Here is a 26,461-nt window from a genome sequence, read left to right as displayed (position 1 = left end):
TATATATGTATATATATATATATATAAATAAATAATATATATATAATATATATATATATAATATATATATAATATATATATTATATATATTATATATATATATTAATTTTATATATATATATATATTAAAATAAATCAAATAACTAAAAAAAAAATCACAACTCACCTATACAGCAGTACATTCAGTTCAACTTTGATGGATGACTGACAATACACACAGCGTGTTCCCTACTATAATCATCAGGGGTGTATTCATAAAAACACAAAATGAGCAACCTGTAGAGGAATAAAAAGAACACCTGTGTGAGACAGAAGCGAACCGCTGACTTTTTGCATTCCACAACCCAAAAAAAACCTGCCAACAAAAGCAAAAGGTATTAAAAAGCACAGATTTACTCCGAGTCAGCGTGTTACAAATGAGTTGCTTTTTATTTTTTATTAGAATACATATGGTCTGCTGTACAGTTGGCAGCTTACCTACATGCCACAGGAGAGTTAAAACATGCACAATGGATTAAGTCTAAAAGGTGAGGAGAAAAAAATATATATAAGCAGCCGCCTCCCTCCAACTTCGGCAGCTCATACAAACTAATAAAAGCCTTTTTATTGTGATTACATGTTTATGTTTGCGCACGACGTGAATTTACACAAATAATGAACACGTCACAGTTAACCCTTGCCCCCCCCCGCCTGGTTTGATTGATGGTACGATCCTAAAGTTCTTATTTGTGTGCACGCTTCTTTCTTTGGCACAACAAACAGCAGAAGACATACAAACCCAAAAGCTAGCGACAAAAACGAATGGGACTCCCCCTAACCCCAGGTTGTGAGAAATGTACTTAAACAATAAACACAGACAAAAAAAAAAACTCTCCAGGAGTGTGTCATAACAACAAAAAATATATATATATTCTTGAAACCAAGATGGACAAATATATTCCATTAATAAGGCCCACTTTACAAAATTACATGATTTTTTTACCTTAAATAAAATTTCTAAGTTTTCCAAAATAAGACATCTTTTTTTTTTTTTTTTCCAGGAAATAAAATGGAGATCCAGCTGGACTAAAAATGGCGGAATGATTTTGGCACAGGTTAAGATAGAGGGGGCCCAAAAGTCATTCCTCTGATGCATCAATCTGGTGAAATGAAAGCAAACAGGTGCACACACAAAGCAGGTTTTGACCAGCAAAAAAAACCAAAAAAACTAAATTAAACAAATAAAAGGTGTGGAGTGGGTTGGGGGGTATAATCCATTGCAGATCTTAAAGTTAAGTGCTGGTTAAGTGCAGATTAAAGTCTACCCAGTAACACCAACAACAATGGGGAGGGTGGAAAAATAAGCACTAATCTGAAGTTGAATTGGAAATAAAATGTTTGTACATACGCCAGAGGTTGTTTTCTGGGAGCAGCAAACTAGAACCAAACCTAAAACCTGTCAATATTTGGCGTAGTAGCTTAGCACGCTAACAACACCGCTAAAGAAAGCATTTGAGTTTGCCATTCTCCGGGTTTAAGCGAGCAAGCTCCGCCTTTCAGGAATGTTCGGATGGGATGCAGATATTGGAAACTCTCAAAAGGAAAACTGCACTTGGCTAAGGATGAAACATTTCATCGTTGCATTTCGATAGAGAGTCCGTGAGGTTTCTAGCGGATAATAATGTCGTTGTTGCTATTTCCAGTAATTGTTTTGCTATATCACAAGCATAATGTTGCATACATAATTCATACCCTGGCCAAAATGCTGAGTTAAAGCAAATTTTTATTTTGAGAACATTTTACAATTATGATGGGTATTGCTAACTGCTAGCATATTTTAGAGCGTCTGGATGTATTGCGAAAGCCTGCGACGACATCTAAACATGACTTTTTTTTTCCACTTTATTGCAAATTTGACTTTAACTCAAACAAATCTGGCCAGCGTGTGACTAAAATTCACCCGATTGCGCCCCGGTCACCGATGATGTGCAAAGTAGTGTCTGCTATCAACCTAAGATGCAAATGTCTCTCAAACACCCGAATGAGGACAGTCGCCTGTTAAAAACGCAAATAAAGCACCATGGGAAATCCAGTTTATGAGTGATTAAAAAAAATTCCCGCATTTGAATGAGGAAAAGAAAGGAGCAAGTAAAAAAATTGAGAACGTAACAGGAAGCGAATTACCGTCTTGATTCCGGAGCGGGGGACTTTTTTAGGACGAATCTTTTGAAATATGAGAATTTCTGGGTAGGATGAAACTTTGATCAGTTCCTGTGAAGTTTTTTGAAGTTAAACAGACAAAATTCCCACATTAAGGATCCCCAGTCATTTATTTTTTTGCAGAACCGAGTAATTCGCTTCCTGTTTTTGGTCCGACAAGTCAGCATCCTTTGTCAAGTATCAGCATGACGCAGCAGCAGTTGTTGTGAGATGACGTGACGGGCCGGGACTGATAAGGTCCTCGCTGGAACCTCTCCTTTGTCATGACTACGAGGTGACTATAATACATCCAAACAAGCAGAAGAGGATACGTGCGGTGGCGAGGCCCTCCCTCCCTTCCTTCGCCATGGAACGGGCCGGATGCATATACTTGCGTCTCGATGTGCAAACAAGGTCACAGTTGTGTCTGTTTTTAAACATGGCTGTGATTGTTTTCTTGTCTTTGTTTGTTCTAGAAGCTGGAGATGGTGCTGGGAGACCCCTAATCTGTTGGAAAAAGAAAAGTTACCATGTAACCCAAACTTAGGTACAACTAACCCAATCCGCTGAAATTAAACGATAAGCGCTAACCTGCTAATGATGTTCCGCCTGACGATGGGTCCAACCCCGGCTTCCCGCGCCGCTCTTTGGCGACGCTTGAGCCCGACCGGACCACTGCTCCCCTCTGGACGACACGCCCGTCGTTTTGGCCGTCCGTTCGTAGGAGCTCCCCAGGGGGACGGAGTTTGTGGCCGCGAGGTGTTGTCTCCATGAGAGAGGGTCGGCATTTGCACCCTGGTCAAAAAAATGAGTGAGAGTAGGTGAGAAACTGTAAATGTGGTCACAAACCAAAAAATATTTCTCAACCCGAGTGACCTTGCAAAGTGAGACTTTTACAGTCATTTCCAACACTGTGATTATATTTCCTGCTTGAATGGCCTCGAGGTCCTTTTTAATAGTCATCGGAGCTAATTAGCTTCGATTAGAACCCCGCTGGACTTTAGCTGTGTCTCGGAGGGCAACAGGCAGGAAATAAGTCACCCGACAAGCTTGCAGAGTAGGCGTGGCCGCTTGTGGTCACTTCCTGCTGAGGGGAGGAAACGTGAGGGTGGCAATCATCTCCTTGTATGGTCAGCAAGCTGCGAGCCAAGGTGGATTAAAACTCTTGCCTACTAAGCAACAAGACGCTGTTGGGAATAAAACGTCAGGCTTTAGAATAGTGAAGTGAAAATTGGTAGGAAGGTTTTGCTTCCTTGTGAATTATGGATCCAAAGTCAGTTATATAAACTTTTGGAGAGACCCCACACGTGAAAAATTGGCAGCTGTGCGTTTGGTCGGATTTGAAAACGGCTTCTGCCATCGGGGGAATTCCGTCGAACAAACATTCTTTTTGTTCACTGGAGCTCGGCGAGACGCATACTTTCCTTACTTTACAATAAAACGTCACGTCTTCCAGAAGAAATGTTCTTCCAGGTCGGACGTAAGTAGGTTGCCGAGTGTGTGAACACGTCCACGTGTGGCTTTGAGTCAATATTTGGCTGAGAGAAACATCAGGCCTGCTATAAATGCTGTTAATGTGTCCCGGCAGAGGAAAGCCACTGAGAAGTTCAGACGTCATCGTGCAAAACAGCTCCCGCTCACGTGCGTGAATGCTACCAAATGCAAAATTGAAACCGGAAAATTGGCAATAAAGAAAAACGCTGAAGTCAGTCTGGCTTGTTAGGCTGACAGGCTGTCCTAAATCAGGGTTTCCCAAACCGAGGGTGGGGGGCTAAAATGAGTTTCATCGGGTGGATGTAAATGTAACGTTTCGGGGAAACTTGTCGACTGGAACATTGTAGCTCGAGATGAATGTACGGGCTTGTGTCTGCAGAACTAATTACGTCGCCACGTAAAAACCGTCTGCCCTTTGTCTCGCATGCAATTTAAAAGAATGCCTTTGTCAAGCCAAGACAAACTATGAAATCACCTCTTCCCATACACTACATTCTAGAATTCAGGTAACATGTTTCCGATAATTGGTGGTCACGCCTGATTAATCCCGATGAGGGGTTTATACCGAAGTGACCGTGAAGCTATTTCTTTGCGGTCGGACAGAAAAGCCGTATTCCAGACGTACGGTAGACCTGGTTTCTGGTTTCAGACTCAACACGGGATGGTTTTGGTGTCTTTCTCATTAGCTGGAATAACATAGGTCTCATTCATGTAAGCATAATGAGGTTTCCTGATGCCTACATAACGGAATTCATGTACGGTATAAATTTCATCATGAATGCCATAGGTTTGGAAAAAAAAAAAACAATCGATGATTGTTGGGGTTAGGCTGTCTGCAAGTACTCCCAGCAATGTGGTGTCCCCTCCTCCTCAATGACTATTGATTTGTTGGGGTACATCTGGACTCCAGCATGCTGACATCTGCAATTTTCTTATCCCTACCAAAGACTAAATGTAGAGTTTTCTAAAGCTCAGAACAATGGAATGGCACTGATTTGGACCAGCTTCTTCTGCTCCAATCAAGCCAGTTTTACGACACATTCACGGGGTCGGAATAAAACAAGCCTCCGCTGTCAACCTTTGACACTGCAATCACATACTAATCCCCCACCGCCCACTGTCCTGACTGCAGCTGTATTTATCCAAACCTCTTGGGAATGAACAGACCACCGAAAAATATGCAGACAATCCAAGCCAAACATTATTAAAAAAAAAAATAATTCAAAGAAGACTAGCAATGACCACGATATGAACCGTGTTTTTCTTGCAGTCTGGTCAATTTGCATCGCTAACCGCCGTTACCCAAAATGAGGTTTGTTGCTCCAAAAATCAGGATGAACAAGGGGCTGCAAATCAAGAAAATGGCTTTAGGAAATTCCCTAAATGCTAAAAACACTCAATGAAGGAGGCAGGCAGTAGATCAGGTCGTTGCTGAATGACCACATCTGACAGGAGGGAGGGGGGGGGGTCTTTTTGAAATCCTCCGACCGGCTCCATGGTAACCAGCACCACTCAAGGATGACTGATGTTAGACGGGGGTCAAAAAGAGGAGACAAACTCAAAGTCTAATCAAACAGTTGCGGTCAAGGCCATGGTGTGAAGATGATGCGGACCCTGACCATGACGGAATTCCACAAATAGAAGAGTCTATTCCTTCCAAGGTTTGAATAGCCAATTAGTTGAAAGTGGGTTGGTAGGAAGAAGGAAGATGAGTTGAATCGTCTGGCTGAAGATGACAGACTGAGTTTCCAGTACCGCAGTTATGCTGCCGGTAGTACGGCACAAACTGCCTGATCTGGATTTTATTCAGATCTCAGCTACAATCTATAACATCCATAAATGGATAATCCTCTTCAATGTCATCGTCGGACAAATTGGACTAACGACGATTAATGGTTCTCCTCCTACTGTACATTTGTTTGCTTGGTTTTAAGGAAAGAAAATTCTTTCCCAGACCAGGCTACTTTATCATATGTGACAGAGTGGCATGTTATCGTAGCCACGGGGGCCACTCGATAAGCAGACGGACATTTGTAGTCTACACCCATGAAGAAAATCCTGCACGCAAGACCACATAAATACAAAAACTACAGGCATGTTTACGCCACGCATCTTGCAGGTGGCGCGGATAAATACAGGAAAACTATTTTCTACTCTTTGAGGTTTTTCAAGCCTTTTTTTCCACTTGTTAATAGCTTGTTCATTTCCACCCTGCGTAACTTTTCGGCCCACCCTTCTGTTTGTGCCGTGTGGGAACACACATGGAAGTACCGGGAGAATTTGTGGAAACTCTTCGGAATATCACGAGGGATGAGTTGTACCTGCGGTCGTTGCGAGTACGAGCGGTTCCAGGACTGAGAGGTGACAGGCGCGTGAGGCAAAGTCTTTCCGAAGGCTCCTGCGTCCGCATGGACGGACTTGGCGGTTCCGCCGCGAAGGAGCGGCGATTCGTCGGCTTCTTTGTCGATAGTCCGCATGTACATCTGCAAGGACAAAAAAAAGGAATCATCCAACTACCAGCTTCTTTGATTGGTTTTTAAACTTACATCCGAAGGGGATGGCTTGGCTCTCCTCAGAGCAGAAACAATCCCAGTGGTTTTAGATCCATAGCTCCTGGAGTCATCAGAGTCAACGGTTCTCGCCAGGTAAGCCCTGCATGTTGTTGTAGATTCTGCCTCATCCTCAGAAACCCCGTCCATGATCCCCCTTCTTCGTCTCTCCTTCTCATCCGACCCGAGGCCTTTGTTCTTCCAAGTGCTTCTCACAGTTACATTCTTCGTGTCTGGTAGAGACTCTTCTTGACTTTGGTTTTGCCAGCTGGTGAAAGTGGTGGTGCTATTGGAGCTTTCGAAGACAGAAGAATCGTTGAGGTCAGCAGTGGTCGTGTCCGGAGACGGGTGGCTAAAGCTGCTGTGTTGGTAGGCCGTGTGCCTCGTGGTTGTTTCCACTCTGGAGGAACTGTGAATCCTCGACTTGGATGAGGAATCGTTGTGGTTATCCGCTCCGGGGTCCTGGTCCTGGCTTGACCGCATGGTAAGCTCGCTCTTGGGGATGGAGATTTCGTAAGGGATTGAAATGCTGCCATGGTGCTCGCTACTTGGGCCTGTCCAATGAAAGAAGTTTGAATAGATGAGTCATCTGATTATGTATTCATCATATTTCTTATGTAACAATATAATATTTTCATTCTGTTGCCAAATCAAGCACAGATTTTGAAATGGGAATGTCGGAAGGCGGTGATACCAAAACTAGATGGGAAGGGTCATGTGAACTTACCGATGAGAAAGTTACTGGTGGATGTGTGACGTTCCTTGGCGGACAAGGGCTCACTGGACACACTGCTGCTGCGACTGCTGGTTCTGGAGGAGCTCGGGTCATTGGGATAGATGGTTATACTGCTGGTAATCTTACTGGTGTTGGTCAACACGGGTTTGGTGGATATCTTGGGCTTGCCGTTGGCGGGCAAAGGTTCGGAAATCATCATCTCTTTCCTGTCGATCTCAACGATGGCTGGTTTGATGACTGCTTTTGACCTCAACGCCTCCCGTGGACTGCAAACCCGTTGGACTTCCAGACCTGATGGGGTGTTCCCGCCTCCCTCAGCTAAATGTGCTCTCAGTTCTTCATCGAAGGAACTTCTGGAGGAAGAACCCTCTGAATGAGAGTCTTTGACGTGGGAATACGGAGAATATCTCGAGGTTGAAGTCCTACTGCTCGGAGTTGTAGTAGTCATTTCATTCACCGTCTCTGGTTCGGACGGTCTCGAACCGGTAGATTCTGTTTCTGAAGCAGAGGAATGACCTTCAGACCCCTGGTCATTTGGCAGCAGTTGATTGACGTTGGACCTGTAAGCTTTGTAGGATCCATTGGCCTTGGATAGGCTGGATGCAGAATGTTGAAGTGGGTCAATTGATTCCTGGTCTGAGGGGAGCTGAGCGTCCTTGTCTGGTACGGCGGTGCTGCTCTCAGGCACAACATCCGAGTTGGTCGATTCACTGTCGCTGCCTCCATATGATTTTGAAATCTTTTCCATTCTGCTCTTTTTGCCGTCCCCATCACCCTGTCTATAAGGTGTCCTCAGGGGCTTCTGGTCATTAGCTGCTGGCGGGTAGCGGCTAAGAACGGACACTTTTTTAACGTCACTGGAAGGTGTATGCAAAGCGCTGTACATTGTTCCCTTGTATGATCTTTCCTCAGTTCCTCTCCCCGTTTCTCTTATTCCGTTATCGGAAAAAGTATTGAGGGTTTTGGGTGTCCTCCTACTTTTGTGTGCAGGACTGATGGCTCTGTAAGGAGACATGGGAGAGGTTTCCTCGGAGTTGCTGAGATCTTTAGTTCTGAGCTTGGTTTCTCTCTTGTGCTGAGGAGATAGCTCCCTGATTCGGTGCTTAGGCGAGCTGGGCTCAGTGACAGATGCGGCGCTTCGGTATTTAGGCTTCTCTTGCCTGAACGTTCCCTTGGCGAGTTCTTCGTTCTCGGCTTTGCCATTCTCCAGATGCTTGGCAGGGCTGTTGGGGCAGATGTTAGCACTTCCGTTGCCTTGCTTATCCACAGTTCGGTGGCCTCCGATTCCGCCTTTATTGCACAGCTGCGTCCTGAGCTGTTCCACCTGCTCGCTCAGTTGGCGAGCCCGGTCTCGTTCCATCTGGAACTTTTTGTGAAGCTCACCGTTTTTTGACTCGGAGCTCTTCAAGTCATTCTCTACAATCTCCAGTTGTTTGAGGCGGTTCTTCAGACGTTCAACTTCTTGCGTCAACTCCTTTACCTTATTGTCCTCCTCAGGTGACCCGGTAAGGTTCTTCTGATTTTCAGATTTATTCAGCAGGCCAATGTTGTAGTCGAGGCTCTTCTTACGTCCAGTCAAGTTACTGGTGTGGATGCCGGTGGAGGACAGCTCCTCTTCAATTCTTGATCTTATAAAGTCTGGACAACCAGGATCGACAGACATGCCAAGGCGCTCCAGTTTCTCTGTGAGCTTTAAAATGATCTTCTCATCTTCCTTTTGTTTCTCTCGTATCCTCTTGTGTTCATTCTCAAAGGTCTGGCAGACTCCTTTAAACTTATCAAGTTCCGCCGCTAATGTCTGCTCTGCTTTGTCCAGTTTCATCTCAGACCCCTCCATTTCCTTTAAACGTGTTTTGAGGGTCTCCAACTCGGTCGAGAGTTTCTTGGTCAGGTTCTTCTCTTCATTGAGGCTGAGACAGAGCTGGCTACAGTCGGACTTACTTTTCCCAAAAGCTTCTTCTAGTTTCTCCAGTTCCGCCATCCTCCTCTGGAGATGTTCGATCTCAGCCTTCAGCTCCATGGTTAGATTTTCCTCCTCTTCCAGTTTCTCTCTCACAGTCCGGCAGAGGTCTTCAGCTTTGCGCACCTCCTCATCTTTACCTTGGATTTTCAAGAGGCGTTTCCTCAGGGACTCGACATCGGCAAGCAAGGACGAATTGCTACCTTCTGCCTGGATGATCTTGTCCTGTTGGTGAGAGTTGATTAAAATATTTCTGTACATCAGTTCTGCAAACATCGCTCAATACTAACCTGGATGTCGAGCAACTCATCTTCAGACTTCTGCAGCTTGTTAGTGGCTTCCTCCAGTTCATCGAGCCGTCGACTGAGACTTTGTAGCTTGTGCCGCAAATGGCGATGTGTCATGTCAGACATGGCTACAAAGTTTTTATTGCGTTTCTAGTGTCTTGTGTTTTCTTCAGGTTATTTGAGCCTTGGCAGAGGTCCACATTTGGGTTGTGTTGATATCAATTCACCTTCAATGTTAGACAACTAGTGTGAAAGTGGTTTTGATCTCTTTGTGCTCTTTTTTACAAGTGGTGCTGCAAGAAAAGTTCCATCAGCGTGATGTTTAGATCTCATCTAGAGGAAGGAGAAAGAAAAAAAACACTTTAGTCACTGATCGTAGTTTAATAATCAGAGTGATAGATTGAAGAGCGTGGCCCAAAAGTTATTACTCAAAATTATTTATTATTTATCCTTTTATCTTTTATGCCAAGGACATAAAATGACGCAAATGTCAACACAATCAACAGAAATGTTTTTTTCTTATTTTAAATGAGAGTACAGTGTGCTAGCCAAACGCGATAATAACACGGTGCAATTCTTTCCTTTATCATTGAACCACTATTTCCACTGTTCACCTTGTTTTGTCCTTTCACAAGGCGCTGTGGGGGTTCCACATGTCAGTATGGACACGCCTACACATGTTTCACGCACGCACACACACATACTGTACAATACAATCTCCCCGTCGCTATCCCCGACATTGATTTTTACTCGCCTGCGTGTTTCTGCTGACAGCGGCATTTCTCAATAACACTATCAAGATAAGAACATCACAGCTCCCCCCCAAACCTGCTTCAAAATAATACACATTATTTAATATGTTCAATTATTTTGAACTTCCACCAGTTAATGGAAAAGCATCAATAGATACTGTTTAGTGGAAAAGGGATGATTTGACCTCCATACATGACGCCAATTAGTAGCAAACAAAAAGCCGACTGTCAGCAGAGCCTCCATCTATCAGTTTGTTTCATAAATGATTCAGGTGGTGGGTTTTCGTGCTCCCACTGCACCCTCCCCCATCCTGTTTCATTTTGCTAAGCAGGCGCCGTTATCGACCATGAGAGGAGATCAGCCTGAGGGTGGGACCGAACATCTGCACACATCATCACTTGTCGACAGCTCTTAATCCTCCCCTTCGTGTCTCCCCTCGTTCATGTTCAAAGAGTGCGAAAACCGCTTGGAATAAAGAGCGTTTGATGTTGTTTTAAAAAAAAAAAACCCAGTTTGTACCGTTAAAAGAAAATCCAGCACGGCCGTAAACACATCTCATGAGATGCGACAAGTTGTCATCAGGGTTTACTCCCAAATGACTTTACGGACTTTCCTTTGTTTTGTTTAATGTGGAAAAAAGTACTCGCCACACAATTTATTAAACATCTTGTTCAGCATTAAAAAAAAAACACTTTGAAAAGTCAATCTGGCACCGATTACGTTCCTGAAAGCCCTGTGATGCAGAGAGCCTTTTATTCTAATTATTTCGCACTTTCATGAGGTCTGGGGGTTTGAGCGAGACAGGAAATAACGGCGTGAGGAGGATTAAGCAAAAAGTGGGGTCAAAATACTCCTGTCAATAATGTCGTCGTGTCTTGCATGGGCTTGTCGACTGAGATTTGCTTTTGTAAAGCTAACTGGCAAGCGTCATCTTCCTCTGACACGCACACCAGCACGGTGGCTTTTTATGGGCAGCGGCGCGTGCAAAACGACTGTGGCAAGGGCCTACCCTCTGCCAAACTAATCAACATACCTGAAGCATGATTATCACAGGGGCTGGGCCCTCATTAGCCGCATTCATGACGGGAGAGGGGAACGCTTGATGACTTTGACCAGGGGGGTGTCCAAAGTCTGACCATTTGTGCCCGGTCATCCATTTTTTTTTTGTGGCCCAATACTAACGCATTTGGCAGCACCTACTATCTACTATCGGCAACCTCCACTGTTTTTCCAACAGCTAAAAACAATACTAGTATCGGATTGATAAGATCTGGTATCGGTACTTTCTTATCACTATTAAGTTGGAATTACACGGCCTTCTAGACAACCACATTAAAAAAAATACTTTTATTATCTTGTTGACATTTACAAAACATCCATTTAATTTTAACTACAGCTTAAAATGACACACTAATAAAAGCAAACCCCGAGTCAGCTTCTTGTATTGTGAACTCAGGCGGGGGAAACTCAAAAGCAAGGGGAAAAAAAAAAGTCATTTCAACAGTGAGAGGTTAGAAAAGTCAACATCCGGAGGCTTGAAGCGCCGCAGTTGCTTTCCTCAGCTGTAAGTGGAATGTTGAACCATGATTCCAAATTTAGTATGTTTTGCTACAGTCTTGCACCAAACTGGGCTATGACACATCAAAACACATAAAAGGTACCGCGGGGCGGATATTGATGTTCCCGAAAGGGAGGGGTGGGGGGGATGATAATAAAACTTATTGGAAAGTTGAGTTTCTCTCTTTTTCTTTCTGTCTTTCTCTCACACGAAGGTTACAATCAGACACCATATCATTAAGGCTTTAGCCACTCTTCCTGCTTGCCTGTTGCCTTTTTCGTACATTCTGTTCTCCCCACCAGAAGCAGAAAGGAAAAAAAAAAAATCACTCTTGCACTTGACATTAGCGACTTCTAGGTTCCAAAAGATGGTGGTTAATAACAAGTCCAAGCAAAATAATATCCTCCATGTGCAGGATGTTGAGAATGTGTGTGCGCATGCCGTGTCGAGATGATGGCGGAGCAATGGAAGCCACAAGATGGTGGCGAGCTGGTGCTTGGCCTGCATTTTTTCCAAGAAAGTGAAGAGCGGCTGCGCATAATGTTTGGCTTGTCATTTCCTGCGCTGTCATGTCAGCCTCAACGAAAATCGGTAAAGAAATTAAAGGCTGCGGTGCATTTTAAGCAGAACAGAGGACAGGGAAAGTCACGGAGCTCGTTTCTTGAGGTGAACACATTTTTTTTTTGTCAATAATACGAGACTACTGTAATTGGAACAACATGTTTTGGAAATATACGGCTCTAACATTTCCATAATGATCATACATGAAGGCTTAGATGTTTTGTCATTTTTTTACAGCGTGGAAATATTTCACTGTCCCGCTAACTGGCTACTATTTCACATTTACAGCTGTCGAAGCATTCTCAGCTATCAGCGGACGTCAGCGGAACTTCTGTGCGAAGTGTGAAGTGGAAAAAAAACAAAATTGCGTCACAGTTTGATGCTGACAAGAGAACACGGCAACACGATGACACTTAACGTGTCGACGAGCTGTCTGTGTGATTTAAGTGAGTCAGACAGAGAAAACGTCGAGCCAGGGAGTCGTAAAGATGAAGTTAATACACGCTCGGTTCTAGTTGAACAGTGATGTGACCGTGCTCATTTTTATTTTGATTTCCCAAACAGGCCTGCGGAGTGTCAATGACATCGACGAGGCAAATCAGCCAGGAAAGGAGAAAAAAATAACCAGTTGCTACTGAGCGCACAAATGCATTAGCAAGCTTATCGAAGCGCTAAAAGAGATTTATGGCCAAACCGCTACCTCACATCCGTTTTTTTTTTCCCCACTTTTTTCTGAACGCACTCATCCCAGATGTGCTGGAAGATGGAGTGTGAAGGAACTGCCAGTAAATCAAGTGTCAAGTACGTCTGTGGTTAAAATGTCTCCTGACAGAAATCCTGTTTTGAAAATTGAGTCGGATGACGGCAGGTTAATGAACACCTCGATCCCACTGGACGGGAAAACCATTAGCTTATTGAGACGATTATCCCAAATGTAATTCTTGAATCAAGAAGTTAAGGCAAAATGACCAACAACGAACAGTTCTTGATTCAGTCTCAACTAACTTCCAGCCTAAGGCAGACCTGGAGGACCACCAACTCTCCAAATATCCAAAACCGGTCAGCGTGTTTATTATTCCAATAGTATGCGTACAATGGAGCCTCAGACTTTCAATGTTTAGATGGTTAAACAATTTAGATCTTCAACTAAACATAGTGTCCAAAAACCCTAACCAATTTTTTGTGTATATGTGCGTGAAATTTTCTTAACACGCTATCCTTGCACCTTCTGCTTGTCTGCTCAGTGGACTCCCTCACCCTTTGGCGTCAGCTTCACCGTAAAAAGCAAACGAGAGGAGGCCACGGAGCCAGAGAGGGGGATGAGCGTGAAGCGAGCCCGCAGAATGTAGAGTAGGAAGCTGCCTGAGTGGATTACTGCGGCAGGAATGCAGCAAGCGGCTGCCGAGAGGCGACGGCAGAAGAGCGGGAGGAGGTAAAAGGGATGACGTATATCAGATGATAATATTGACTCAAGTATTAGGAGAAAAATTGTCAATGGGAGTGAATTGTAACAATGTTGGGGAAACAAAATGTCCGACAATCTCATTTTAATTTGCTGTCAAATTTAACTGAGGTCGCCACGCTGCTGAGTGACTAATTCAGACGCCCATTTGAAACGTAATCACGGTAATTATCAAGGCCCACAAAAAAAAAAGTGTTTATATGTTGACAGCTGAGACAAATGACACAGCTCACATATACATGTTCTGTTTGTAATTTTGTGGAAGGCTGATTGCACACCAAAGAGGGCGACGAGATTCGAGAATAGTTTGTGTAAAAGAGAAAAAGGGGCTCCATATTGTTTTTATTGACACCAAGAAACACATTAGCGGCGTGTAGCGTGGTTCGAAAATACAGCAGTGTGCCACTCCTGTGCAAAAGTCCGGGGAAGGAAGTTTGGCGCCGGCATTTGTGCCCGACAGGAAACACGCTTGGACAAAAAGTGAAGAGGAAGAGGTGGATGAAGACGACGGGGAGAAGGAGCTTAAACCCGATGGACTTTTAAGAGACACCAAAGTCTTTACGTAAAGATATAAAAAAGCTCATTTATATTTTTACACATTTATTTACAGGAAAAAAAGGAGACAAATTCAGTATCAAACTATTCTCTTAATGAACAGCAGATGAGTAGAAGGAGATAAAACTCACATTTCCGAAACTTCATCCCTGACATGTTAAAGTCCTCTTCCCCAAGGCGCCATTCTGTGATTGGAAACAAACAAACAACGTGGTTAGCAAAAATACAATTTCAAAATGGCACCTTTTGCTAGCGTTTGACCTTCATGAGTCAAACAAACATCCCGGGAGTGGATACGTGTTTTGTGGGCTTTGCCATCGACTCATGCATGAGCAGACAAGCCATGTTTGGCCACGGCAACACAAGGCCCCATTCACTTCTTTGGCACGCACACACCAACACACACTAACACACACGCTATTATCATAATCATCATCATCAACAACGACCCGAGAAGTTCTCGAGTGCTTCAACACACACACACATGCAAGAACACAGACGACACAGAAGACAAGCATTCCACTACAGTAGCATTCCATATGTTTGGTTAAGCGCAGAGAATCCCAATTTAAGACGGCAGTCTGGGTTGAATTAAAAGGATGAGAGTGGAGGCAGACGGAAGAACTTCAAATTACAGCACGGTCAAATTTTTGAGCTCAATAAAAATGAAGCGTGACTGTACTGAAAAAAAAGAGACATGTTTTGAATTTTGTGCCAAATTTTTATTTCTGTTTACATCCTTACCGGCAAATGTTAAATATTTGGTTAGATTTTAGACTGGAAAAAGTAATATTTTAAAAAATACAATGTAAAAATGCTAAATATGAAATATAAATCAAAAATGGTCATTTTCTATCAGGAAAAAACAGTTCATTTTTTGACAGGGCCACCAAAACATGGCTCATGGCCCACCCAAAAAGTCTTAATGTGGGACGCTTCTTACTTACAAGTGTCATCGCTAAAATTACTAGTTTGGTTAACGACAAGAGCCACAATATAACATCATTACATACGCTACCTTATTATTATATTTGGCATTCATTATTTACTTGACATATTTATGAACAAACATTATTGGCATTCTCGTGTTACTCTTTGCAAAGTACTGTTTTTCATACCCTAAACCGCCACGTCGGTGTTTCTGTCACCCAAATTTCCGGCCTGTATCCGACTTGTGTGGAAAAATGTCATTGGATTGTTGAGAAACTTTGCCGCAAAACGGGATTTTCCACACTGTGTGATAAAACGCTGTAGTACATTCATAAATTGTTCACTAAAAACATTGATTGCAGCCAAAAGTCTCTTTATAAACACTCGAGTAGAACGCTTTGATGCAACAAATGTATTCCATCTGTGGCATCTTTGTAATTCTGTTGAATATACTCGGAAAAAAAAACTAAGTAGGGATAAGCCAAATTGATTTATTGATTGTTCAAGAATTCTGTGAGAAATTAATTGCGTCGTTGAAGCGCACTCATTTTGCCGTCGAAAAAAGTCCGAGATGATTTTAGCCTCGGAAAAGCTGAGCAGAATGAATGAGTTAACTACTTTTGGATTTTTGCGAAACGACATTGCCAACGCATTTGAAGGCATCTGACCGAGCTTATGTTTCGGTGGTTGAATCTAATGTAATGTTTTGACAAAATCTCAAAACATTACATTTGCACTGGAACAACGATAGAGACTCCGAAGTATCGTAGAATTCTTGTTTTCTTAGCCAGCATGCTAAAAGTTAGCTTGACTTTTTATCTTTTAAATGCGGTATATTCATACGTAAAAGTTATTTGAACCTACCATTGGACCAAAACCGAAAGCGCCAAGTGAATTTTGTGACCTCATTGGAAAATGGATGTTTTCAACCAAAATATTTGGATTCAAATGAAGCGCAGAAGAGTATGTCGTGAACATCGGGACTCCCATCAAGGTAAAACAAGATAGGACAGATCGTGTTCAAGTTCCTTCGCCGGAGAAACTTTCAAGGCCTGAAACTTCAACTGGGCCTCCACTCGCCAGGCGTGTGTATGGGCACCCATTTCCTGAGTGATTAACAGGATATGTGTGTGTGTGTGTGTGTAGCTCGGAGAGGTCTGGGGTTGTTTTGTCTGCTCGGGGAGGAAAGGAATGCCCAAGTCAAACAAAGCGGACAGGATGCCTTGCAAGAGGCGAGGACGAGGGTGAGAAAGAGAAAGCGCAGAGGGGAGCAGGACGGCGAGAGACAGGAAGTGGAGGTCCAGAATGTCGCAGACAGAAGGAGCAAAAGAGAAGGTGGGAGTAGCAGAGAGAGTTGATTTCTCATGTGTTGAACAGCATTCCTCCTCCCGCTGTTATTTGCATTCCGACGCAACGGAGAGGTGGAGCGACAATTTGGTCGACAAGCTGTCAGACAGAAAACCATTCGGCGCTTCCAACTTGACTGTAAACCTGCAGAACCAGTAGTGATATCTAATGACTAACAGCCCTCGAGCTCTCCTTGTTCCACCGAAAAAACACAAGACGCCTCACAGCGCAGCTAATGTATTTTTCTATCGCAGTAATTCGAGTACGTTTTTTATGCGAGAGATGGGGTACACCCAGGACTGGTCGCCGGTCAATCGCAGGGCACATAAATAACCATCCAGTACCCAGAGGACAGTGTACAGGAAGGCCTGAGCCAAGTTTCCAACCATTGTGAAATTCACTGATGTGATACGGACATGTTTTGACATTGATGCTATCGCTAGCACCATCCCGCCTATACGCCAGGGAATGATTTCGCAAACCAGACCATGCGACATCTTGAAAAGACAGATCATTCCAACCGAACTCAGTATTTGTCAATTTTGCTACGTCCCTAATGTTAATGCAATTCCACCGCATAACAATCATCCTAAAACTATTATCACCATTTATGGTGGCACCCCGAACTGTTATTGTCTGACTGCATTCCTTAGCGTTGTGATCAACCTTTCATTTTGCCGGTCAGTTACGGAAGAATATAGTGCAACGATTGTTGTGATTCTTATGTCAGTTTTATCTTAGTAAAGCTTGAAAATAGCTCTGGAGGCGATCTTTTTTAACTCTGGTCTACTCTTATAAAATAAACAGAAGCTGCCACCTACTTCTATGGCTGCTCTGCTATTTCTCTTCAGTCTCAAAGTTCAGCTGCCAAGCACTTCCTGGTGCTGTTGTTGTTGCTGCGCGAGTCGGACCCTGCCCAAGCGGGAGTGAGCCATTCTTTGACTGGTGGTGCAGAATTGATAGGCTGATATCGTTTCCTTTTAAGGTCAATTGTGTCTGAAATTCTTGGCATGGCGGATGCGGCTAGCTAGCTAAAGCAGTAATTTAGCAGCATTCTTTAGCTTGGTACACACCTGGAGGAAAAGCGGAACGGAGGTTTGTGTGGAATGAGAGGGGTGGGTGTTTATATTAGAACCACTTTTACTTTTTTTTTTTACTAGTTGCACAAGAAAGATTAGTTGTGAAAGTATGCACCAGATGTAATATTGGGTTTGGCCAGTAGGGGGCCTAACTGAATATTTGTGAACGTTACATATACAAATGTTTTTCTGTGACAGATCAAGACGTCTTGCAAATGTTTCAAAAATGGAAAGTAGGGCGAACGTTAGCTACGATAAACAGAAAAAATGATAACTGGTCAATTAAGTTTATAAACTTTAGCCCATACAACAGAATGTTTAATGACCCCAAAATGAGTCATGCTAATTAAATGTGTCGCACATGTGGAACACATTCAGTCTAAGCAAATTTATGCCCTTTAATTAGGCCAACAGGACAAGCAGCCTTAACTATCCGATAACTTAAAACTATAAATCTTAAATTATTAGGGTGACTGACTACTTTGTTGCCAGTTGAGGGACTCAGGGGGGAAAAAGTGGGCAATAGAAACTAAGAACCAGAAGCTTTCGACTTGCATTTGTGATCTTTACACCTACAGGAACACTCATGGACAATAAATCATACCTCAAAAAATCTGATGACCTCAGCAAACTTTTATAGTCATATAGTCAAACTGGATAAATGCAGTGAAATTGTAGGGAGAAGTGAAGAGGTGGGGGGGGGCAAAGTGGCTGGGCTTCACAAATAAACCCAGACGCTTGGAGAAAGGGAGGAAACGGGCTGAGGTTGGATCATAAAATATGCCTGGTATTCAACAATGTTCCACAGTGCACAAATGAGCCTCTCAGGGACCTGCGAACGTTACACGATTCCTGTGAGGCTCCTGGGACCAAATGAGTCTGTGCATTCCTTTCGCAACTCCAAAAGCGTTATCTTAAACTGCCACCTTAAACTGTCAAGTGATTCCAGGCTAAGGACAACAAAGAGTCAATCATTAACTTGTTTTTATACAAATAGATCCGCCTGGTTGCTTTTCGTTCAAGTAGAAACAGCCTGAGGTGATGGCAACAAATATCGGTACGAGCTTCTGCTGTAGAACAAAACAACTTACTCAACATTACCTGACTAACAAACAATACCTGACTTTCATACAATCACAGAAGAGACTTACACAACATTGGAATTGCGAATACAAAAGACAAACCCAGCGCATTCTTTAGCTGCCGTAGCTATTCGGCCTTGTTGGTTCTACCGTGAGAATGAGCTTCAAAAGCACTAATGGCATGTTACGAGAAACAGTTGGATGAAACCAAAATAACACAATCATTAAAAAATAACAAAGCCGAAATGAAGCGCTGGAAATAGCCGAGCGGTTCTGGTCTGCTAGCATCTGCACCACAGTGATCGAGGCATACCGATAAATGGGCCAATGGAGGAATGAAGAAAATTGATTTTTCAATCCATCTATAAGCATCTCAAACTAAATAAGGGCACTATTATGAAAAGGAAGAGAAGAATATTTATTCCGAGTCATTTTATTGCGTTGCCGTTTTGAACCGCTGTTAACTGCTTGAGGCTGTTGTCTCGTGAGCCATTGATGAGCTGTTTGCGCTGTGGTTTTGGGTCTGCCAGACAACCGTCCTCTAAGCGTCCAAGATAAACTGTTGCTGAAGAAAACAGTCCTCAGACACTTGCTGTCACGTCATTATGACTCGCACAAGACTGTCTGTCTTTTTGTCGTTTGGACGAGACAAATCAAACGGCTGATGGGTAAAGTTAGCCCATTCAGAATTTAGATCTGAAATAATTGGAATTATTTTCATTTCTGTTTGAACTTGTTAACTGGATTGACCTGCTTGACAATTCCATGAAAACCGGAGAAATGTTCAGGGCCCATAAAGAGGTGAAGACAAAAAAAATAACAAAAGACAAAGCAGTAGCCGAGCAAAAGACAGGGGAAGTGATTAATAGCCAGGTTGCTATGGCGACCCAACATTTTTCTCCCTGAAAACATGTATATTTGCTGATCACAAGTAAAATAATCTGCAGAAGGAATTTTATTTTGATAACCGCCCCTGTAGATCCAAAACCTGGACCGGAGTGTTGTGTTTCCCCTAGTACGGTTCACTTAACTTATCTCAAAACTCATGAAGCCCGTGTGAAGGTCCAAGTTTTGGAAGTCACCCAAGCGTCAACGCAGGGATAATGAAACTATCGGCAGTCGTCGTTCCAATCACAGGCTCCCTTCTAACAACCAATGCGATTGATATCTGTCTATGGCATTTTCGTTGGGGGTTAGAATTAAGCTAGCTAGCACATAGCTTTAGCTTCCTTTTTTTTTTTATAAATAAACTTAACAAAACATGAAATGTCATATTTAAAGACGTGACAACAACCCCGAGGAGAAGTAAAAGTGCTCAGTCGCCACAAACATGCTGTTTGGAGTCATTTTTATGAGTTTCCATTCAAAGGAATTAGATGTGGCACACTTGACTTCTATTTTTCCTTTGAAATAAAAAGATGAAGACATCAGGCAAACCAATGTACTTTGATACAGCGCTTGAGGACAAAAGGCATCCACCCCAAACAAAAAAAACAGCATTATTTGATCATTTATTAATGGCTAACACTTGTGAGAATGTCACTTAGTGGTTTCCATCATACAATACAAAATATTCCAAAGCTTCAGATCTGTACAGTCAAGTGTGTCACTCATCAGAGTGTCCTTAAACACAGATTCATGGACCTCTGGATGAACCCGACTTCTGCTGAGCCCTGCACCAGTTCTGACTTCCACAACAAACTCCTGCCAACCGCTGTCGCGTCAGTCAGTGGCCAATTGACTGCAAATAACAGACTAAAGCCTCATAAATCCTGGAAGAGCGAAGCAGTAACTGTAGTCATGGGAGGGGATGTTGAAGGAGAGATATTATAGTACTGGGTAGAAAAACAATCAAAATGGTAAACTTGGTATCCAAGACTTACAAAAGCAGCTGCTGGGTGAAGAACATGTTGCCATTTATGGATGTTGTTGAGGTTTAGTACATGTTGGGCCACTGTAGGTGGGATTTATTTAACCTAATTTTACTCGGACTTCCCACCAATCCGATATGTATTTTGAGTTTAGCTGTAGATTCAATCTGACAATCTGATCAATGATGTTATTGATCATATCTTCTCCTTGAGTGCCTACTAATCAGTCCCACTGCTTTCCTTTCTGATATAATATATACTAAGCAACTTACTGATTATTCAGTATCATGGCTTTAAAAAAATTCTAATGTGTTACGCCGCAAATTAGACCTGCTCCGAGCTGGTCTAAAGTCAAATCTACTTTGTTACCAAATTGTCGTTTTTTTATAAAGAGGCTTTTGATCGTTGGAGGACAGATGGTTAGTTATCTCAAAGTACACCGCACGCTATACTAGAATTTGAGATTTGAAGTCTTAGTGATTTAGTCTGAATCATCATCAGGATCACAATGAGAGCGTGACGTTCATTCCCTCTCTGGTCTGTCAGCTTGGTCACTCTTCAAGAAGAATGCACCTTGAACCAGACTGGAATGGCTCCTGAAATATGCCAAATATGCTCCTGAACACCCCGCCTAGCCCACCCCCACCTCACCTCTCCTTAGAAGATATAGCCCTGTTAGGTCCAAAGCCTACCCAGTCCCCCCCCCCCTCAAACCCACAACATTCCTGCGCTGTACAGTTCACTGAAAGCACGCACATTTAACAACACACGGATCACACAGACAATGTTAAGAACATTAGTAAGGCAAGTTTCCACCCAGCTGACCCAGACGCGGCTTTTCAGGGTAGGTAGTTCGGATTTCTTTTCATTAATGTCCAAAAATACTCCTTGGCCAAGTGGGCGAGGAAAGCGGGGTAGTATGGTGGGGGCTCTATTTCTATAAGGTCAATTCAAGCACATGTATAAAAGTAAAAAAAAAAAAAATCATAAGAAATGTAGCGCCCACATCCCGTCTTTCTCACCTCCCTGCGTGTTGGCTCACTGTGCCTCCTACATGTTTTTGAAAACCATTTCCTTCTTTCCTAGGAACCATAAACAAGGTAGACTGCCCGGTATCAGAGCGAAAACTCGAGATCAAGGTACTTTCTTATTTGGGCTCAGCAAAACAATGAGTCATGTGTGTGAAGATAAAATGGCCAGAAGGAACCTCGGCACTGCATTTTGAGTGAACAAAATTTGAGCAGCAAGTACTCATTAAGACTGTTTGAAAGATATTAGCGCAACAGAAGCTATACATGCTAATGATTAGCTAACACAGCTAAAAATAATGAAGGACATTGTAGCGTAGCATCTTTGGACTTGACACTGACTGTTCCCTGATGGAAGCTAAACGAAGACCAGATGATGATGTTCTAAGGTTACACACGATAGTTCACGAACCTTCACATGGACCACGGAAGAGCAGCCTTGTGGAAGACAACGTGGGGCAACTGGTGTCCATAAATTACCTGAATTATGGCATTAGGAAGCAGTTTGGAAGCTTGGCTCGGATTGTCGTTACATCCTTGTGAATAATTCACACAAAATGGGGGTATCAAAGTATGGAAGACATCCGTTAAGTGCCAAGTTGTGTCAAAAGGGCAATGAAATATGGGAAACCTTTGGCTCGTAAATTTGTTCTCGTGCTACTTCTCCGCTATCATCTCGATCAAAAGACCTCCACCAAGGTCTTATCTTCTCTCTTGACCTATCTGGCTTCTTCCTTGATGCCACACCCATTGCAAAATTCAAAAGCGAAGGAGAATTCTTGAATCAAAAAGGAAAGCAGATGTCTTTCAAATAATTGCTAAGTTGACAAGCTAGCTTGCGTGTCACCCAGTGGAACTGAAGGATTTTCCCCTTAAGCAGCAATTGAGGTGGCGTGTCAGTAGTTTCGAGTTTCAAATGAAAGCTTCAAATGATTTTCCTTAAACTTGATGACTCAGAATAGTCGGCAGATCTGCGGCAGAGGTCTGAAGCTCATAGCAATAATTAGCCTGCAGTGAAGTTTGGTAAACCTTCAGTGAGTTCAATTAAAACAAAATCTGTTCAAATTAAAGAAGATTTCAATTTCAGTAATTATCAATGCAGATCTTCACGATGGAGTTCTTGCTTGGGTTCCAGCAGGAAGGCCTCCTTTGGACCAAAACGGGCCCACCGGCTTTGCCCATAATGAGGAAGTTGTTGGCATGCTTTCGGGGGTCTAACGAAAGGGGCTTCATTCACCCTCACACACGCGAGAGAGTTGTCTGGCTTCAATATGGGATTCTTAAACGGCCATAGACTATTTTCTGGAATGAGGTTTGTGGGTGTGCCAGAGTGTGAAATCTCAGATCTGAAATGTGCTCATGAACTGTTTGCTGAGTGACTGACATATTAGCTCTTAAAACCTGATGACAGGCGTACACGGCCGGGAGCAGAATCTTTCAAAAATTGCTTCGGCATAGACAGATACTCTCGCAATGGTACACAGAGTTCAAGTGCAATCACAAGAGTGTCACGGTCGATCACTGATAAAGAACTCGATGAGGGTGTAGCGGATAAAAAGTATGTAGGTCATATTTTAATTGTTGCCGGGAGTCAAAGGACAAATTCCTCAGTAGCAACGGCAGAAATGTGACACTGTTGAAATACATCGGTCAGTGACGCCACGTTTCCAAAACAGCCCTCTTTACCACTTATTAAAAAAAAGTCAAAGCTGTACATCCAAATTATTTTTTATCTCCCGGCAGATCTGCTAATGGACAATGACTCCAGCTGTCCTGCACATTGTCAACAGCCTCCGTCCCGGATACTGAGCCCATTAATGGCATTATCACAAAACACACACTTGGAAAAGGACACACAGTCGTGGGAGGCTGGAATACGAGTTTTCTCTGGCTGATATTTCAAGAGGAAGCTTTTTTTGTAATGCGTAAAATCCCACTCAATGAACAGTGCCGTTCTATTCCGGGGCGAGAAAGTTTAGCAGGCCTAAAAGCGGGTCCACCACTAAATATAATCGGCACCATCCGGTCCTAATTCTTCATGCGCTATCCATTGCATTTAATATCACGGTTACGCCGCATGTGCTTTGAGAATCAACTGACCTTTGCACATTTATTCCGGAACTACTCTGATACCGCTGCTTGTTTTATTAGTTAACATCACCTGTTTTAACCGTAATAATTTCCGGCAAAAAAAAAAAAAAATCTTTCCAAGCTGTTTTAATGCGTAACTTGACGTCAACTGTAATTCCACACTAATGTTACCATGTTTCACTAACAGCAGGGGGCTCTGTGAATAAAACTTGATGTGCCGACTGGCCGGAACGCTACCGCTGACAAGCCCGGTTGGATATATTCCCGGCGGTTTGATTCTCCTAACAGAAAGCCTCAATACTTTTTATTTAATCCCCAGGAACGGTCATTTAGCCACTGTGTAATCCCTCAGGTCGAAAGTCTAGGCTGATAATTACACTTATTGGACACCCCTAATGATTAGTTTTTGGTTTCACCCAAAGCGGGCCATACTTGCTAGTTTTGTGGGGCCGTTATGGGGCGAGTGGAAAACCAATCACGCAAGGGATAGTTTAGAGAAGAGGGAGAGGTATGATTAGAAAGAACTTCTCAACCAGGATGTGGTCCAAACTATTTGTCTTCTTGGTCAAACAAGACAAGGAAACTATCGCGACTAAATCTCCAAGTACAAAGACTATTCAGAATTCAATCAAAATTTCCAATGAGGACTGTTCGAATGCGAAGACACAGAATGGAGTTGGGGGAAGGGGCGAGTCAACCAGGAAATGTATTGATAGTATCAGAGCCAAAAGAGAGGCAGGACACAGTCTGTGAAAGGATATTCCGAGATGGGTGTGAAGATTTTCACTCACTGAGGTCATTGTGATTCATAAGACTTGAATCGAGCTGAAAGTTAGAACACAAATTCCTAAGACTGGATCATTTTGCCTTATATGTTACATCTTAAACTTCAAAACCTCCATCCCAGGGAACAAGTAAACAAAAACCTTTTTTCGCACACACGTGCAAATATATCAACACATTCGTGCAGATTTGCACGGCTTCAAAGCCGTGTCTCAGCAGGTGTGAACAACAGCCCGCCTTTCCAGAAAGTCTTTGGTAATGTTTTTCCTTCTTCTTGCTCACCTTCATGTTGCAAACAGGTCAAGGCAAGTTCCCACCACCTCAGTCGCTCCCTGTGCTGTTTTTTTATGAGCCCCACCTGGCAGATTATTCTTCCAGCCAGGACAACTACCTATTCTACCTTTGACACACTGCTCTATTGGTAGTATAGGACACACATTGCACTGTTTTGCCTTTAGCCACCTCGGGTCAGTGCATGCACTATATAACACAACACATGCAATGAACACAAACGTGTGTGTGTGTTTGTGTGTGTGTTGAAGCATAAACATCCATTGCTTGAATTGTAATAACACAGCAACATTGATGCTAATCCTTAGATTGTCTATGGAGTTTTACACTGTTAGCATTAAGCTCGTAGAAGTTATGTGGTTGTTTTGAGTACAAAATGTCTTTGTTTTGTTTAGTGGGACTTTAACTTTAACAATAAACAACTTGAAACACTCCATAAATGACACTTTGTGTTATCTAAAGTTTGAAACCTGTTAAAGTGGACTTCTCAAATGTTTCAAATATATTATTTAAGTTCCTGGTAGATCTTGACCAAATCCACAAAATGTACCTTGACATATGATTGGGTGCTATAAAAATAAAAGTGACGTTTTATGATAGCGGATACTGTCTCCAAGGCCGAATAAAAAAAATCCAAAAGGTATTAATTATTTTTTATTTTTTTGCTGCCCAACGAGATGCCTGCCATGCTGTGTGACAGCTTCCTGCTGTGATTCATATAATTAAGCCAGTACTTTCAATTAACACACTTTTAGAAGAAAAAAACCCCCACATTTCGGTGAGTTTAAACGTGTTTTAAAGTTATTTGGATTGGATTGAACGGAAGAGAAGCCCAAACAATCACTTGGTTGGTTCGGGTACAAAGTCTCTCTGTTGCTAGCTTACTGCCAGACCAATTTACTTTTTTTTTTTTTTTTTTTTTTTTAAACAAGCAAAAATAACAAATAAAAAAAAGAACAGATGGCAAGAAAAAACTAAATTAAAAAATATTTTAAAAAAAATATAGATAAGATTAAGCGGTTTCCTGGACGCAATTTGGCAGGGACTACGGGCAGCTGTGGCATGTTCATGTTCGAGGAGATTCTCAACTTCGAGAGACCTGTCGTCGTCGTCGTGGCCCGGTGAGACCTTTTAAAACGGCTATAAATATGACAAAAACACCGCCAAATGTGGATTAAAACTGTCGAGTAGTGACATTTCTCGTCGCGTCGAAGATACATTGAAACACCTGAGCATTTTTTTGGCTAAAAATCGAGCGGAGGAGGGTTGGAGGGGGGGAAACTTGCCGCAGTTGAAACACTTGTGCCGCCCCGGTTCATGTTAGCTTATGTCCGGCCACACAAACATAAAAACGGGACATATAGCCGTACCTCAAAATGTGTTCCGTTGTAAGTCGGGAAGAGACAGCAATAAATCCACAAAAAGCTGCCACCGGCGGCTGGAGTTTTGCTCACGCGGCCCCGGTTGCCCTCACTGCGGCCGCGAAGGAGAAGACAAGTTCATCCCGCTTTCTGAGAGCCCTACGGAGCCTATTCCACCTTTCCCTTTCCCCTTAAATCAGCGGCCCTTTTCTCTCGGATATCCCCTTCCCGAGTCCGTTCGAGATCAAACCATCACATTCCACCGCGTCCCAACAATGACAAAGGTGGGTTTTCCTTTTTTTTCTCTCCTCCTGTTGCCGGAGCAGGACCCACCCCTCGGGATGGCTCTGCCCGCTCTGACCGCAAAGAGAACGCCCTTCCCCGGCTGCGAGGTCCCGCCTCTCCCCCCCGCCTTCTTGTTCCTCCGCATACAAGAGCGAGTCAGGCCGGTGAACACAGCCAATGTGGCATATTTCCTCTCGTACAGGCACAATGCTGCACAAGA

General features: G+C 43.1%; 2 protein-coding genes across 7 annotated transcripts in view; one reads left to right on the top strand and one right to left on the bottom strand.

Annotated features, from left to right (window-relative positions):
• Positions 1-405: 405 nt before the first annotated feature.
• Positions 406-26,310, bottom strand: luzp1 (leucine zipper protein 1). Its single transcript, XM_088400959.1, has 8 exons — positions 25,966-26,310; positions 14,225-14,278; positions 9,208-9,537; positions 6,949-9,142; positions 6,219-6,775; positions 5,994-6,155; positions 2,770-2,973; positions 406-2,685 (listed from the first exon to the last, which is right to left on the bottom strand). Exons 3-7 carry the CDS (start codon positions 9,328-9,330, stop codon positions 2,773-2,775), a joined length of 3,237 nt encoding a protein of 1,078 aa, XP_088257085.1. The 5' UTR covers positions 9,331-9,537; positions 14,225-14,278; positions 25,966-26,310; the 3' UTR covers positions 406-2,685; positions 2,770-2,772.
• The window catches only part of pacrg (PARK2 co-regulated), a 109,437-nt gene continuing 108,555 nt past the window's right edge, over positions 25,580-26,461 (top strand). Inside the window, exon 1 of one of the 6 annotated variants that reach the window (XM_088400972.1) lies at positions 25,580-25,716. The gene's annotated coding sequence lies outside the window, so the exon portion shown is untranslated. Of the gene's footprint in view, positions 25,717-25,888; positions 26,241-26,301; positions 26,402-26,461 lie in introns of those variants that run through there. The other 5 variants (XM_088400966.1, XM_088400971.1, XM_088400968.1 and 2 more) reach the window with 5 other exon arrangements.

The sequence above is a fragment of the Syngnathus floridae genome, chromosome 16 (assembly GCF_059516105.1).
Source record: "Syngnathus floridae isolate MCC-2025c chromosome 16, RoL_Sflo_1.0, whole genome shotgun sequence".
Classification (NCBI taxonomy): domain Eukaryota; kingdom Metazoa; phylum Chordata; class Actinopteri; order Syngnathiformes; family Syngnathidae; genus Syngnathus; species Syngnathus floridae.
This window is presented reverse-complemented; position numbering and strand designations above follow the sequence as displayed.